The sequence below is a fragment of the Puma concolor genome, unplaced genomic scaffold (genome assembly GCF_028749965.1).
Source record: "Puma concolor isolate L17-30 unplaced genomic scaffold, mPumCon1.1.hap2 unalloc_scaffold_26, whole genome shotgun sequence".
In the NCBI taxonomy this organism is placed as follows: Eukaryota; Metazoa; Chordata; class Mammalia; order Carnivora; family Felidae; genus Puma; species Puma concolor.
The window spans coordinates 261,795-279,061 of record NW_028240232.1 but is presented as its reverse complement, the minus strand read 5'-3'; the positions used below and the strand labels follow the sequence as shown (position 1 = coordinate 279,061).

Below are 17,267 nucleotides of genomic sequence, written 5' to 3'. Positions count from 1 at the left end.
AGCTTAGCCTTTATCTACTAGGTTATATAGAATCATTGAGTGGTTGGTTATAAGTTCAAGAATGATATGGACCAATTTGCATTTTATTTTAATTTTCTTTAACTTTAAATTATAATTAATTTTATTATTACAAAATTACATTTATATTGAAATATATAGAGAGTGATGTCATCAAGATGGTGACATAAGTTTTTCCTGACTTCAGTCCCCCTCACAAAAAGACCATCTTGCAAGTATCCACAGACAAGACACCATTGTGAAAATCCCAGGGTATGGTTGTGAGGCTGTGAATCTCCCTGAAACCACAGAGACTGAGAAGGACCACATTAGAAGGGTAAGACAATCAGCTATGCTCTGACTGCACTGCCCTCTCCCAGGCTAGTATAGTGCTGCACTGAGAGGGCTTCCCAGAGCTATGGTTTCTCTGGTGGGAAAAAGAGAGCCCAAGGTAGACATCCAGCTCCTCCAGAGTTGTGGGTTGCTTCCTGGAAGGCCCACCTGGGTCCTGTCCCATAGGTATTGGGGGGGAGGTATCCGTGGGTCTTAACCATTTGAGATCAGAATGAGATGGAGAAGGGAAACATGGCTTACGTTAACCAGCACTTGGATCTTGGCAGATTGTTTCTCCTAGCAGCAGTGCCTGAGTAGATATCTGACACAGTGGTTTTGCCCATCTGCAGAGCCAAAATGGTGGTCCCTCTGGCCAGGGAACCATTCTGCTTGAGTTGGGTCCCCAGCCAATAAGCCTTTCTGGCCTGGGAACCTCTTCGATCACCCCATCCAGATGAGGAAGCAAATTCATGGCTCCTGCCTATTGCTGAGTATAGATAGTCCTCTGTCCTGCCTGACCAGAAAACCTATTGAGACCATCCCAGAGACTGTGTAGATTACCCTACAGCCCCTCTTACAGCAGCGCCTGAGTGAAGAGCCCACTCATTGGCTCTGTCTCTCTGCAGAACTGAGCTAGTGGCACTATCTGGCCAGGGATACTGATGGATACTCCTGCCCGACTCAGGTACCCAGCCAATAAGCCTTATCAGCAAAGGAGCCTATGATATAGAGACTGGGCTGGGAAGGAAATTCAAAGCCCTGACCAGGGATGAATATAGCTTCCAGCCTTATCTGACCAAGAAGCCTAACCAGAACACCTGGGAAGTTGCATAGTCCATCCTACAGATCTGGTTATAATGGTGCCTGAGCAGAGACCCCAAAATTGACAACCTAGAAGAAACGGATAAGTTATTCCTAGAAACATACAACCTACTGAGATTGAATCATGAAGAAACAGAAAATCTGAAGAGACCAAAAACAAGTAAGGATATTGAGTCAATAATCAAAATCTTCTTCCCCAAAAGTCCAGGACAAATGGTTTTATTGCTGAATTTTTACCATTTAATGAAGAGTTAACACCAATCCTTCTCAAATTCTTCCCAAAAAATTTAAGAGGAGGGAACACTGCCAAACTCATTTACAAGGTAGCATTTACCCTGATACCAAAGCCAGACAAAGATACTACAAAAAAATTAAAACTATAGGCCAATGTCCCTGACGAATATAAATGCAAAAATTCTCAACAAAATTCTAGCAAACCAATTCAATAGCACATTAAAAGGATCATATAGCATGATTAAGTGGGATTCATCCCTAGGATGCAAAGATATTTCACCATGTGCAAATCCATAAATGTGACATACTGCATTAATAGAATGAAAGATAAAAATCACATGATCATCTCAATTGATGCAGAAAAAGCATACGACAAAATTCAACATCCATTCATGATAAAAGCTGTCACTAAATTAGGTATAGAAGGAAAGAATCTCAACATAATAAAGGCCATGTATGACAATACTCAATACTTAACATCATATTCTAACAGTGAAAGGTTGAAAGCTTTTCCTCTATAATCAGAAATAAGACAAGTGCTCACTCTTACCACTCCTATTCAGTATAGTACTAGAAGTGTTAGCTAGAACAATTAGGCAAGAAAAGAAATAAAAGTCACCAGAATCAGAAAGAAAGAAAGAAAGAAAGAAAGAAAGAAAGAAAGAAAGAAAGAAAGAAAGAAAGAAGTAAAAGTGTGTCTATTTGCAGATGACATTATTTTAAGTATAGAAAATCCTAAAGACTCAACCAAAAAAAAATAATAACTTGTTAAATTTAATGAATGAATTCAGTAAAGATGCAGGATACAAAATCAACATACAAAAATCAATGGTGTTTCTATATACTAACAATGAATTATCAGAAAAAGAAATGAAGAAAATAATCTCACTTACAACAGCATCACAAACTATAAAGTACTTAGGAGTAAATTTGGAAGAGACACAAATAGAAAGATATCCTGTGTTCATAGATTAGAAGAATTATTAACCTTAAAATGTCCACACTAAGGCAATGCCATCTATAGATTCAGTGTAATTCTTAAGATTCCAATGGCATTTTTTACACATACATAAAACATAATCCTAAAATTCATTTGGAACCACAAAAGCTAAACCAATCCTCAAAAGAAGGGTAAAGCTGGAGGATCACAATTTTTTACTTCAAACTGTATTATAAAGCTATAGTAATCAAAACAGTATGGCACTGGCATAAAAACACACACTTGGACCAATGAAAGAGAATCAAGGGCTTAGATACAAACTCATACATATATGGCCAACTTCTATTTGACACAGAAGCCAACAATATTCAAGCAAGCCTAGAATACTCAATGGAGAAAAGAGTGTCTTCATTAAATGGTGTTAGGAAAATTGGATATTTACATGACAAAGAGTGAGATTAGACCCCTGTCTTATACTGTTCACAAAAATCAACTCAAAATGAATTAAAGAATTAAATGTAAGGCCTGAAAGCGTACATAAAACTCCCAAGGGAAACGGAGAAAAAAGCTCTTTGATGTTGCTCTTGGCAATGATTTTTTGGATGTGACTCCTACAAAGCACAAGCAACAATATAAAAAATAAATAAGTAGGGCTACATCAAACTGAAAAGCTTCTCTGCATGGCAAAATAACCATAAGAGACCCTTAAATACAGAGAACAAACTGAGGTTGATGAGGTTTGGAGGGGAGGTAAATGGGTGACAGGCACTAAGGAGGGCACTTTTCAGGATGAGCACTGGGTGTCATATGTAAGAGATGAATCTCTGGGTTCTACTCTTGAAGCTAAGACTACACTGTATGTTCACTAACTTGAGAATAATAATAATAAAAAAAGAATCAACAAAATGAAAAGACAGCCTATGTAATGGAAGAAAATATTTACAAACCATGTATCTTATAAGAGGTTAATATCCAAACTATATAAGGAACTCATATACCTCAATAACAAAGAAACCAAATAACACAATTTAAAAATGGGTGAAATATCTGAAAAGACATTTTTCCAAGGAAGATATTCAAAGGGCCAACGGGTCCATTAAAAGGTGGCTCATCCTCGCTAATCATCAGGGAAATGTAAATCAAAACCACAATGACGTATCACCTCACACCTGTTAGAATGGCTATCATCAAAAAGACAAGAGATAGAAAGTACTGGTAAGGATGTGGGAGAAAGGGAAGCCTCGTGCACTGCTGGTGAAAGTGTAAATTGGTGCAGCCAACGTGAAGAGTATGAAGGTTCCTCAAAAAATTAAAAATGGAACTACATATGATCCAGAAATTATGATTTGGGTATATATCCAAAGTAAACAAAATCACTGTCTTGAAGAGATAACTACATCTTCACATCCATTATAGCATAATTTATAATAGCAAAGACATGGAAGAAACCTAAGCATCCATTGATGGAGGGACACATAAAGAAAATGTGGGGTATATATACAATGGGATATGAGGGTATATATGAGTTTTGGAAGCGTGTGGGTGTTTAGGAATTTGTCCATTTCTTCTAGGTTGTCCAGTTTGTTGGCATATAATTTTTCATAGTATTCCCTGATAATTGCTTGTATCTCTGAGGGATTGGTTGTAATAATTCCATTTTCATTCATGATTTTATCTATTTGGGTCATCTCCCTTTTCTTTTTGAGAAGCCTGGCTAGAGGTTTATCGATTTTGTTTATTTTTTCAAAAAACCAACTCTTGGTTTCGTTGATCTGCTCTACAGTTTTTTTAGATTCTATACTGTTTATTTCTGCTCTGATCTTTATTATTTCTCTTCTTCTGCTGGGTTTAGGCTGCCTTTGCTGTTCTGCTTCTATTTCCTTTAGGTGTGCCGTTAGATTTTGTATTTAGGATTTTTCTTGTTTCTTGAGATAGGCCTGGATTGCAATGTATTTTCCTCTCAGGACTGCCTTCGCTGCATCCCAAAGCATTTGGATTGTTGTATTTTCATTTTCACTTGTTTCCATATATTTTTTAATTTCTTCTCTAATTGCCTGGTTGACCCATTCATTCTTTAGTAGGGTGTTCTTTAACCTCCATACTTTCGGAGGTTTTCCAGACTTTTTCCTGCGGTTGATTTCAAGCTTCATAGCATTGTGGTCTGAAAGTATGCATGGTATGATCTCAATTCTTGTATACTTATGAAGGGCTGTTTTGTGACCCAGTATGTGATCTACCTTGGAGAATGTTCCATGTGCACTCGAGAAGAAAGTATATTCTGTTGCTTTGGGATGCAGAGTTCCAAATATATCTGTCAAGTCCATCTGATCCAATGTATCATTCAGGACCCTTGTTTCTTTATTGACCGTGTGTCTAGATGATCTATCCATTTCTGTAAATGGAGTGTTAAAGTCCCCTGCAATTACCACATTCTTATCAATAAGGTTGCTTATGTTTATGAGTAATTGTTTTATATATTTGGGGGCTCCTGTATTCGGCGCATAGACATTTATAATTGTTAGCTCTTCCTGATGGATAGACCCTGTAATTATTATATAATGCCCTTCTTCATCTCTTGTTACAGCCTTTAATTTAAAGTCTAGTTTGTCTGATATAAGTATGGCTACTCCAGCTTTCTTTTGACTTCCAGTAGCATGATAAATAGTTCTCCATCCCCTCACTCTCAATCTAAAGGTGTCCTCAGGTCTAAAATGAGTCTCTTGTAGACAGCAAATAGATGGGTCTTGTGTTTTTTTTATCCATTCTGATACCCTATGTCTTTTGGTTGGCGCATTTAGTCCATTTACATTCAGTGTTATTATAGAAAGATACGGGTTTAGAGTCATTGTGATGTCTGTAGGTTTCATGCTTGTAGCGATGTCTCTGGTACTTTGTCTCACAGGGTCCCCCTTAGGATCTCTTGTAGGGCTGGTTTAGTGGTGACGAATTCCTTCAGGTTTTGTTTGTTTGGGAAAACCTTTATCTCTCCTTCTATTCTAAATGACAGACTTGCTGGATAAAGGATTCTCAGCTGCATATTTTTCCTGTTCATCACATTGAAGATCTCCTGCCATTCCTTTCTGGCCTGCCACGTTTCAGAAGAGAGATCGGTCATGAGTCTTATAGGTCTCCCTCTATATGTTAGAGCACGTTTATCCCTCGCTGCTTTCAGAATTTTCTCTTTATCCTTGTATTTTGCCAGTTTCACGATGATATGTCGTGCAGAAGATCGATTCAAGCTACGTCTGAAGGGAGTTCTCTGTGCCTCTTGGATTTCTATGCCTTTTTCCTTCCCCAGATCAGGGAAGTTCTCAGCTATGATTTCTTCAAGTACCCCTTCAGCACCTTTCCCTCTCTCTTCCTCCTCTGGAATACCAATTATGCGTAGATTATTTCTTTTTAGTGCATCACTTAGTTCTCTAATTTTCCCCTCATACTCCTGGATTTTTTTATCTCTCTTTTTCTCAGCTTCTTCTTTTTCCATAATTTTATCTTCTAGTTCACCTATTCTCCCCTCTGCCTCTTCAATCTGAAGCGTGGTCATTTCATTTTGCAGCTCGTTTATCGCATTTTTTAGCTCCTCCTGACTATTCCTTAGTCCCTTGATCTCTGTAGCAATAGATTCTCTGCTGTCCTCTATACTGTTTTCAAGCCCAGTGATTAATTTTATGACTATTACTGTTAATTCACTTTCTGTTACATTGTTTAAATCCTTTTTGATCATTTCGTTAGCTGTCGTTATTTCCTGGAGATTCTTTTGAGGGGAATTCTTCCGTTTGGTCATTTTGGATACTTTCTGGAGTGGTGCGGAACTGCAGGGCACTTCCCCTGTGCTGTCTTGAATAACTCGCGTTGGTGGGTGGGGCCGCAGTCAGACCTGATGTCTGCCCCCAGCCCACCGCTGGGGCCACAGTCAGACTGGTGTGTGCCTTCTCTTCTCCTCTCCTAGGGGCGGGATTCACTGTGGGGTGGTGTGGCCTCTCTGGGCTACTTGCACACTGCCTGGCTTGTGGTGCTGGGGATCTGGCGTATTAGCTGGGGTAGATAGGCAAGGTGCATGGGGGGCGGGAGGGGCAGGCTCAGCTCACTTCTCCTTCTGTGATCCGCTTTGGGAGGGGCCCTGCAGCAGCTGGAGGGAGTCAGGCGCGCCGCCGGAGGTGTGGGTCCGCAGAAGCACAGCGTTGGGTGTTTGCGTGGCGCAAGCGAGTTCCCTGGCAGGAACTGGTTCCCTTTGGGATTTTGGCTGGGGGGTGGGCGAGGGAGATGGCGCTGGCGAGCGCCTTTCTTCCCCGCCAAACTGAGCTGTGTTGTCCCGGGGCTCAGCAACTCTCCCTCCCATTGTCCTCCAGCCCTCCTGTTCTCGGAGCAGAGCTGTTAGCTTATAACCTTCCAGATGTCAAGTCCCGCTTGCTGTCGGAACACACTCCGTCCGGCCCCTCCGCTTCTGCAAGCCAGACTCGGGGGCTCTGCTTGGCTGGCGGGCTGCCCCTCCGCCCCGACTCCCTCCCGCCAGTCTGTAGCACGCACGGCCTCTCCGCCCTTCCTACCCTCTTCCGTGGGCCTCTCGTCTGCGCTTGGCTCTGGAGACTCCGTTCTGCTAGTCTTCTGGGGGTTTTCTGGGTTATTTAGGCAGGTGTAGGTGGAATCTAAGTGATCAGCAGGATGCGGTGAGCCCAGCGTCCTCCTACGCCGCCATCTTCCTCTCCGTCCTAACTCTACTATTCACTGATTTAATACAGAATATTTTTCCCCCACATAGAAGAGGTGTCATATATTAATGTCAAATTAAAAAAAAAAAGAATTTGCTACCAAGACACACAATTGAAATTATTTATTTTTATTTATTATTTTGAAAGAGAAAGAGAGACAGAGAGAGAGAGAGAATGAGTGAGTGAGGGGCAGAGATAAAGAGAGGGACAGAAATCCCAAGCAGGCTCCATGTTTTCAGGGCAGAGCCCCATGTGGCGCTTGATATCATGAACCTCAGACCATGACCCGAGTCAAAATCAAAAGTCAGCTGCTTAACCAACTGAGCCACCCAGGCACCCCAGAATTTAAATTTTATTACTAACATGCAGAGATTTAAAAGTGTAACTCTAAGAAATTAGATAAAAAACGATCTATCAAATGAAGGATAAAATGGTAGAAAAAGCAAAGAAATAAAAGTCTTTGAAATATAATTTTGAGTAAAACTTATATTCTTAGATTTATATTAACTTCTCACCTGTAAGAGTTTTCACTCCATCCATCAATTTATCAAGATCAACCTTCCCATTATCTATAAAAAAAGGTAAAGATAAAAATAATAAAATGATGCAGACTCAGAAAAACAGAGTATGAAAACCTTATATTGTGAAAGTCCACTTCTTTTCATTGTGCTCTATGTCAATCCTCAACTTATAAATCCAGTTCTTCAGAAATTCTAGGATAGAAGACGTGCCCTATTCCCTATCAGAGGTGAGCCAACTATCGTCCATTGGCCAAATCCAGCCCACTGCCACGTATCTTTTTATTTGTTCACCACCTAGCTTTATATGGCCCATGAGCTAAGAATCATTTTTACATTTTCAAATGATTGTAAAACCCAAAAGGATATTATTTGTGACACATAAAACTTACACAAATTTAAAATTTTAGTGTCCATAAATAACATTTTATTGGAACACAGCCACACTAATTTGTTTACACATTGTTTACAGCTGCTTTTGTACTACAACAACATTACTGAGAAGTAGGACAGAGATCACATCAACCACAAAGCCTGAAGTATTTATTATTTGACCTTTATAGAAACATTGCTGACCCTGCCCTAGAAGATAGAGTCCACTCAGAGGCAATTTATACTCCTGAATTGTTTAGATTCACCCTACTTTATAAACCTGGAAGAAACTATTATTGATGTTGGCCATGTTCTATGACCCTGCTCAATTATGGTATATCCATAAAGCCTACCTATCATTGTATAATAAAAGGAAAAATGAAGTAATCTTTCATATATTCCCAATATAATTTTTTTTGAAAAGTCTTTTCAATTACTATGATAATCATGGAATGGCCAGTGACATATGACTGGTGTATTTTTGAAGCAATTGTTAAAAAACTTCATTCATCTCATCATAGGCAAATTTCCCTTTTTTTTCTTATTTTCCACTCTTTACTTAGTCATCATACATTAGTTACTGACAAGTGGTCAAGAAGTTCCTAAGAAGAGTTCCTAAGAAGAGGTATGGTATTTAACAGGATCACAAAAGATTGCCACTGAAACTGCTAGGTTGGCTCGTCACATCTCCACAGATTTTGATGGTAATGAGACAATGAGCCCAAATGGATTAAGATAGTTTATTACTTATACCCAAGAAGTAAGATCAGCATGGTGTTGGATCTCTGCCACTTTAGTCCCAGAATACAACACGGAACCAGCTGGACAGTGGACGGGTGGGACATGCGATGAGTCGTTCTGCTGCTGGGAAGCTCACTCAAATGGTACCCAACAAGTTTTATAGACTTATACAGAAATCTGCAGCTCTATCCTAAGGGAGAGAGGCGGAAAGTTGTGTTCAACTGAAACTAAGGAGATGAATGAGAAATGACCTTGTGACCGTCTCCTGTAGATAGGGAAACAGATGGAGACACTGCTTGGTGGCAGCTCTTCACAAGGCTGTCTACTTCCCCTTGTTCCAGGAGGAACTGTGACGCTTTCAAGAAAGACTATGGTAAGATTGTGGTCAAGATGTATTTATGTGGCCTAGGTGGAGATGTGCAAAGTTGTGAGAGAAGAACCATTTCCCTCAAATTACGTATCTAATATTTGAAATGTGCTAGGTCTTAAGGGCACAAAGATAATTAAAGTACACTTTCTACTTTCAAGGACTTCAGAGTTCGGAAAAACTGGTTATGCTGAGTAAACAAAATTCAGAGATAGTGTACTTTTATGGAAGACTCTGATCAAATTGCCTGAAATTTTCCCATATACACCACATAGGAATTTTCCTTTTCCATAAATAACAAGTTAAATTAGGAGATTAGTATCTATTATTGTCGAGCCAAGTATTTTATTTATTGATATATATTTTTTAATATAATTTACTGTCAAATTGGCTTACATACAACACTCAATACTCATCCCAACAAGTGCCCTCCTCAATGCCCATCACCCTCTTTCCCCTCTCCCCCACCCTCCATCAACCCTCAGTTTGTTCTCTGTATTTAAGTATCTCTTGTGGTTTGCCTCCCTCCCTCTCTGTAACTATTTCTTTTTTTTCCCCTTCCCATCTCCCATGGTCTTCTGTGAAGTTTCTCAAGATCCACATGAGTAAAAACATATGATATCTGTCTTTCTCTTACTTATTTCACTTAGCATAATACCTTCCGGTTCCATCCACGTTGCTGCAAATGGCATGATTTTATTCTTTCTCATTGCCAAGTAGTATTCCATTGTATATATAAACCATATTTGCTCTATCCATTCATCAGTTGATGGATATTTTGGCTCTTTCCATAATTTGGCTATTGTTGAAAGTGCTGCTGTAAATATTGGGGTACATGAGCCCCTATGCATCAGCACTCCTGTATCCCTTGGGGAAATTCCTAGCAGGGGGTCATAGGATAGTTCTATTTTTAGTTTTCTGAGGAACCTCCACACTGTTTTCCAGAGCGGCTCTACCAGTTTGCATTCCCACCAACACTGCAAGAGGGTTCCCATTTCTTCACAGCCTGGCCAGCATCTATAATCACCTGATTTGTTCATTTTAGCCACTCTGACCACTCTGATCACTTGGTGTGACGTGGTATCCCAGCGTGAGTGTGGCTTTGATTTGTATTTCCCTGATGATGAGTGATATCGAGCATCGTTTCATGTGTCCATTGGCCATCTGGATGTCTTCTTTGGAAAAGTGTCTATTCATGTCTTCTGCCCATTTCTTCACTGGATTATTTGTTTTTCAGGTGTGGAGTTTGCGAGTTCTTTATAGATTTTGGATACTAGCCCTTTATCCGATATGTCATTTGCAAATATCTTCTCCCGTTCCGTTCCATCGGTTGCCTTTTAGTTTTGTTGATTGTTTCCTTTGTAGTGCAGGAGCTTTTTATCTTGATGAGGTCCCAATAGTTCATTTTTGCTTTTAATTTCCTTGCCTTTGGAGAGGTGTCGAGCAAAAATTGCTGTGGCTGAGGTCAAAGAGGTTGTTGCCTTTAAGCAAAGTATTTTAAATATACATATGTCCTATTGTAAAAGATAGATTACAAACTGTAAGAAGAATATGAAAATCATCTAGGCCTGGAAATCGGCTAACTTCCTTTTTTTTCCCTATAATTTAGAAAATTTATTTTATATCATTGAATGATGTTTAGAGTTAAGCCGATTTTTAAAATATCACTCTTATGCAGGGGCGCCTGGGTGGCTCAGTTGGTTGAGCGTCCGACTTCGGCTCAGGTCAAGATCTCGCAGTCTGTGAGGTCAAGCCCCCCACCTCGGGCTCTATGCTGACAGCTCAGAGCCTGGAGCCTGCTTCAGATTCTGTGTCTCCCTCTCTCTCTGCCCCTTCCCTGCTTGTAGTCTCTCTCTCTCTCTCTCTCTCTCTCTCTCTCTCTCAAAAATAAATAAGAAACATTAAAAAAAATTTAAAAATTAAAAAAAATTAAAATGTCATGCTTATGCAAACATAAAAATATGTGAGATACACTTGCAATTACTATAATTTCATATTTAGAATCTAATTCTTTTAAATTGCTGTTCAGCTCTTCAACTCAGAATCACTGGTGTCTGCTTTTGTCTCCAAAATATTGTCCAGTGTGCTATCAACAGCACTGGTGACACAGCATTTCTTAGATGAGGGCTCCATTAGAGTTTTTTATTGAAAGCAAACAAGAAATTAAAAATGTTTCTTGAGAGTAGTTGACACATAAGGCTACATTGGTTTTAGGTGTACAACGCAGTCATCGGATAGGTTTTTATACGTGATGCCACAGCACCACAGGTCTAGCTACCGTCTGTCACCATACAACGCTATTACAATATCATTGATTATATTCCTTATACGGTGTCTTTTATTCCCATGACTTATTCATTCCATTACTGGAAGCCTGTATCTCCTACTCCTCTGCATCCATTTTGCTAATACTCACATCCCCACCCCTCCGGCAATCAGTTTGTTCTCTGTATTTACAGGTCTGATTGGTTTTTTTGTTCGTTTATTGACTTTTTTTTAGATTCTACGTGTGAGTGAATTGATATATTTGTCTTTCTCTGACTTACTTCACTTAGCATAATACCCTCTAGGTCCATCTGTGTTGTCCCAAATGGCAAGATTTCATCTTTCTTGACGAATATGGCTGAGTAATATTCCAGTGTGTGTGTGTCTTCTTTGTCCATTCATCTATTGATAGGCACTTAGGATGCTTCCATATTGTGGCTATTATAAATAATGCTGCAATAAACATAGAGTGCATCTATCTTTTTGAATTAGTATTTTTGTTTTCTTTGGGTAAATACTCAGTAGTGGAATTATTGGATTATATGGTATTTCTAGTTTTAATTTCTTGAGGAACCTCCATACTGTTTTCCATAGTGGCTGTACCAATTTACATTCCCATCAGTAGTGCACAAGAGTTCTTTTCCTCTACATCCTCACCAACAATTGTTATCCTCACCAACACTTATTATTCTCATTGTTTTGATTTTAGCCAGTCTGACAGGTCTGAGTTGATATCTCATTGTGGTTTTTATTTGCACTTCTCTGATAATGAGTGATACTGAGCATCTTTTCATGTGTCTTTTGGCCATCTGTATGACTTCTTTGGAAAAGTATCTATTCAGATCCTATGCTCATTTTAAAAATCAGATTTTTTTTTTTTTTTTTTGGTGTTGAGTTGTATAAGTTCTTCATATTTTTTGGATATTAACCCCTTATTGGATATATCATTTGCAAATATCTTCTCCCATTCAGTAGGTTGCCTTTTTGTTTTGTTGATAGTTTCCACCACCGTGCAAAAAAGGCTTTTATTTTGAGGTAGTCCCAATAGTTTACTTTTGCTTTTGTTTCCCTTGTGTTAGAAGACATATCTAGAAAAATGTTGCTACAGCTGATATCAAAGAGATTACTGCTTGTGTTCTCTTCTAGGACTTTTATGGTTTCACGTCTCACAGTTAGGTTTTTAATACATTTTGAATTTATTTTTGTGTATGGTATTAAAGAGTGGTCCAGTTTCATTATTTTATATGTAGCTGTCTAGTTTTCCGGACAAATGGTCCAACAATACCATTTGTTGAAGAAACTGTCTATTCTCTATTGTATATTCTTGCCTCTTTTGTCATAGACTAATTGACCATATCATCACGGGGTTATTTCCGGGCTCTCTATTCTGTTCCTTTGATCCCTGTGTCTGTTTTTATGCCAGCACCATACTGTTTTGATTAGTATGGCTTTGAAGTAGATCTTGAAATATGGAATTGTGACATCTCCAACTTTGTTTTTCTTTCTCAAGATTACTTTGGCTATTGGGGGTCTTTTGCAGTTCCAAACAAATTTTAGGATTATTTTTTCTAGTTTTGTAGAACGCGCTTTTGGTAAATTGCACTGAATTGTAGGTTGCTTTGGATAGTATGGACATTTTAACAATATTTGTTCTTCCAATCCCTACGCATGGAATATCTTTCTATTTGTTTGTTGTGTCATCTTCAAATTCTTTCACCAATGTGTTATAGTTTTCAGAGCACAGATTTTTTTCCCTCTTTGGTTAAATTTATTCCTATTTCATTCTTTTTGGTGCAATTAAAGTTAACAAGAAATTTTGACAAGTTGATGTCTGATGTCCATCCTCATTGCTTGGAACTTTATTTTACCTTTGTGAGGGATTTGGCAGTTTCTTTTGCCTTCACTTACACTGTATGGTGTATCATAGGCAATTCTTTTGTGTATGCATCATTAACAACAGGTAGTATAGATTTTCTACTTGTGGGTTTCTTTCTTTCTTAGGTCCAAAAAGCATTTTGTTGTAGCTTTGCAATAAAATTTTGAAAAACAGAATTGTGGTCTTTCCTCCAATGGTGAGATGTTTTCTTCACTAATCATAAATTTATACTTTGCCACTGTTCCCATGCTTTTCCTGTATACACAACTTTCCCTTCAATTCTTAATGACAGCGCAATTTTTTTGGAGAAGTTTTTAAACAGCAATTAAACTCAACGCATGGGGTACCAACAATACACAACTGAAAGTGGTAATGTGCCACAGTGACAGGCTAAAACCAAATTCACAAATGCAGACTCAATGACAAGAATGTAATAACTCTACTATGTGATTGGTAACAATTATAAGATGCATCCTGATTCACATGCTAAAATGTGAAAGTATTATTTACATATATATATTTTTTAATTTTTTTAATTTTAAAGAATATATATTTTTTAAATAATGAAATATGAGGCTGATTCTGATTCTGCCATGGCCGTATCAGCTCTCTACAATCTATTTTTCCTGATGATTAGACTAAAAGTCTAAAGAAAACACAAAAAGCAACAACACTAGACTATAGAAGAGAACCAAAACTTGCAGAAGTGACTGGCAACGGGGGTGAGCCTTCTGTTTTGGTTTTCTCTTTTCCCTAATGGCTTTGTCCTGAGGGTGGGGCCCCAATCACAGAACTGCAAGGCAGAGCAGGAAGCTAAGACTGATTAAAAACTCCATCTCTTTGACCAGGGAAACCTGGAAAAGAGGCCCCTTCAGGCTGGAAAATATGGGGTAATTCCAGAGAGGAGAGAACAATGGAGAAAGGGATCCCCTAATTCTGTGTATGAATCTGTAAAAGTCTTGGGCTCACTTTTGAGTTGTGCATGCATGAGACAGATACAAAGAAAGCATTCTTGCAATGGCTTTGAGAACTGAATTAAGATTTAAACCAGGGCCCAAGTCTCAGACTAACCCAAGTGGCACATGCAGACAGACCCATAGCAGTAAAACAGAGCTTTGTAGAATGAACTGAGACTGGAACCATCCAGAGAAATGGGAGATGGAATTTGTGTTCTGAATCTCAGAGTTGATTACCTGCTAAAACAAAACCCACCAGCATTGTTCAATGAATTTTAAAAGGACCCAGAGTCTACACAACAAAATAGTTGACAAGGTTGAGGATACAATTCAGAATTATTTAACATACAAAAAGTTAGGAAAATGAGATCAATTATCAAGTGAAAAGGCAATCAACACATGCCAATCCTTGGATGACTCAAGTGTTAGAATTATCAGAAAAAAAAAAAAAAAAAAAAAAAAAAAAAAGGCTCTAAAACAAATATTTTGGTCACAGAATCCCTTTACACTGTTAGAAGTTTTTGGAGACTCCAAAGAGCGTCTGATTATCTTGTATGCTAAATCGTAAAACAAGTGTTAATAAAATTCAAAGGACTGAAATCATGCAAAGTATGCTCGCTGACCACAACAGAGTTAAATTAGAAATGAACAACCAAAGGAAATCCGAGACATTCAAATATTTTGAAATCAAACAACACATTTCAAAGTAATCCATGAGTCAAAGAAGAAATTACAAGAGAAATTAGAATGTATTTTTATCTGAATAAAAATTAAATACATGAGACACAGTGAAGGTGGCGCTTAAAGTAAAATTTATAGCCTTAAATAACTATGTTAGAGAAGAAGAGAGATCTCAAATCCATAATTAAGTCTTTATCTTCATCTAGGAAAGTAAGAGCAAGCCAAACCAAAGACAAGCAGAAGGAAGAAAATAATGAAGATTAGAGAGGATATGAGAACAATGACAGAGAAACTCAATGCAACCAAACATTTAGTCTTCGAAAACATCATCAAAATTGACTAGCCAAGAAAAAAAGAGAGAGGACACAGATGACTACAATTAGTAATGAAAGAAAGGATTAACCCATTGAACTTAACAGTAATTTAAAGGCTAAAGAGGGAATACTGTGAACAACTTTATGCCAGAAATTAAACAACTTACATGAAATAGATTCCAAAATGGACACAAGCTGCCAAAATGGAATAAAAAAGAAACAGAAAATCTGAATAGTGTTGCAACACACAAGAAAATTTAGCATTGGAAATTTTCTCAGAGAGAAGGGACTATGTCCAGATGGCTTCTTTGGTAAATTATTACAAATAATTAAAGAAATAATATCAGTCCTACATAAATTATTTCAGAAAACAGAAGTGGGAAAAAACACCAATTCATTCTATGAGGCTAGTGCTACCTTAATACGAAAGCTAGACAAAGACATCACAAGACAAACTCCAGTGGTGATGCCTTGTAATGATACTGGGAAGGGATGAGTTTTAGTAGAAAAATCAAGAGCTCAGACTAAGACAAGTTAAGTTACAAGTTATTTGAGCTATCCAAGTGGAGATTGCAAATAGGTAGTGAATAAACCAAATAGAGATCCAAGGAGTGTTTTAGGTTAGGAATAGCTATCAGTGATTCATTACCATACAGATAGAATTCAGAGCTCAAAAAGTAGGTAAGATCACTTAGAGAACCCATCAGAGCCTTGAGTTATTTCAACGTTTTGAAAGAAGGTACAGAAAAGTAGAAGAGGGGAAGATAAGATGGGGAGAAAAAAACCCCAACTAGTTTTATGATCAGGTTTACATAGAAATGGATCATTCTGCCCACTGTGTGTAGAGTGGATTTAAAAGTAACAAAATTATAGGCAGAGAGAGAGTTATCTAGCAGTCTAAGAAGAGATAAAAAGAAATAGAAAGAAGGGTAGTGATACAGGGCTAAAGAGTAGGAATGGATTTTAAAAATATTTAGGAGTTTAAATAGGCAGCAGCAAGTAATTAAGTGGGTAGAGATTTCTGGCAGGGTCAGTGAAGCAGAAAAAAGGATGATCAGTTTAAAAAGATATGGAATATATTAGATTACAAATTTTATCCTTGAACAGCTATTTGGGGTGGACTGAATAGAAATGTCTCAGAAGATTTAGAATAAAATAGTTTGAAGACTGGGGAGAAGACTGGAAAGAACATAACTGATGGTTCAAACAGATGGTTAAAAGTAGGGGTTCATAAAATCACTCAGGGAGAACACATAAGACAAAAAAGCAAATGGTTCAGATTGGAAGAACTAAGAAATGAAGCGTTAGCCAGCGTACGATCACTTTTAAATTTAATCCGTAGAAGTTTTATTCTACATTCTGACTATTCCTCAGATAAGCATTCTGGCTTCTCTGCTTTCTGTATGAAAACATGTTGATAACTTTAAATTTTAAAAATGAGGCAGGATTTCTTTTTACTTTAGAATGGGTTCTACTCTAAGATACATTTCCTTTCAGCATCAAATAGTCCTAATTTCAAAAATTCTCATATGCACATTCACAGGCAAAGCTCTGCAGAAACGCAGAGAAATAACCACAGTGCTTACCGTTAACTGGTAGGTTATCTGTTAGACTTTGAAGCTCCTCTCCTGTGAGCACGATTCCCATGTTTTCTAGAACAGTATTGACTTTACTTCTTTCAACCTTCCCTCCTCAGGAAAGAGACATAAGGAATGACAAAAAATACTAAAATATGAAAGAACATTAAATACTAGAAATCTATCAGTGCTCTGTTACTATTATATTGAAAATGTTTTTACTATTAATATGAAAAAACTAGGAATAAGGAAAAATAGAATCCTTTTCAGTACTATTAATATTGCTTTGAAACATGAGTACCAAACTCTATTTTAACATCGTGTTAAAGAGCCTTAAGCTTTGCCTTGATGAAACTATGGACAAGAAATAATTTATGAAGGGATTTTGCAACTTAAGCTAAAGACAACTAATTGAATTTGCTTTGTGTCTATGTCAGACAAAGCATTATATAGATGCTCAGAAACATAATACATATACTTCAGAATTTCAGGGAGAGTTTTCATTTACTGAGTAAATATGTTCTTATTCATCCTCGAATAACAACAAAAAAATGAGACGGGATAC

The 17,267-nt window shown here is 37.8% G+C and overlaps 1 protein-coding gene across 1 annotated transcript in view; it reads right to left on the bottom strand.

Moving 5' to 3' along the window:
- The window catches only part of LOC147571470 (EF-hand calcium-binding domain-containing protein 13-like), a 28,482-nt gene that overhangs the window by 10,551 nt on the left and 664 nt on the right, over nucleotides 1-17,267 (bottom strand). Inside the window, exons 2-3 of the mRNA XM_086696354.1 lie at nucleotides 16,712-16,813; nucleotides 7,551-7,604 (exon numbers count right to left, since the gene is read on the bottom strand). Coding sequence (XP_086552480.1) covers nucleotides 7,551-7,604; nucleotides 16,712-16,813 — 156 coding nt within the window. The remainder of the gene's footprint in view (nucleotides 1-7,550; nucleotides 7,605-16,711; nucleotides 16,814-17,267) is intronic.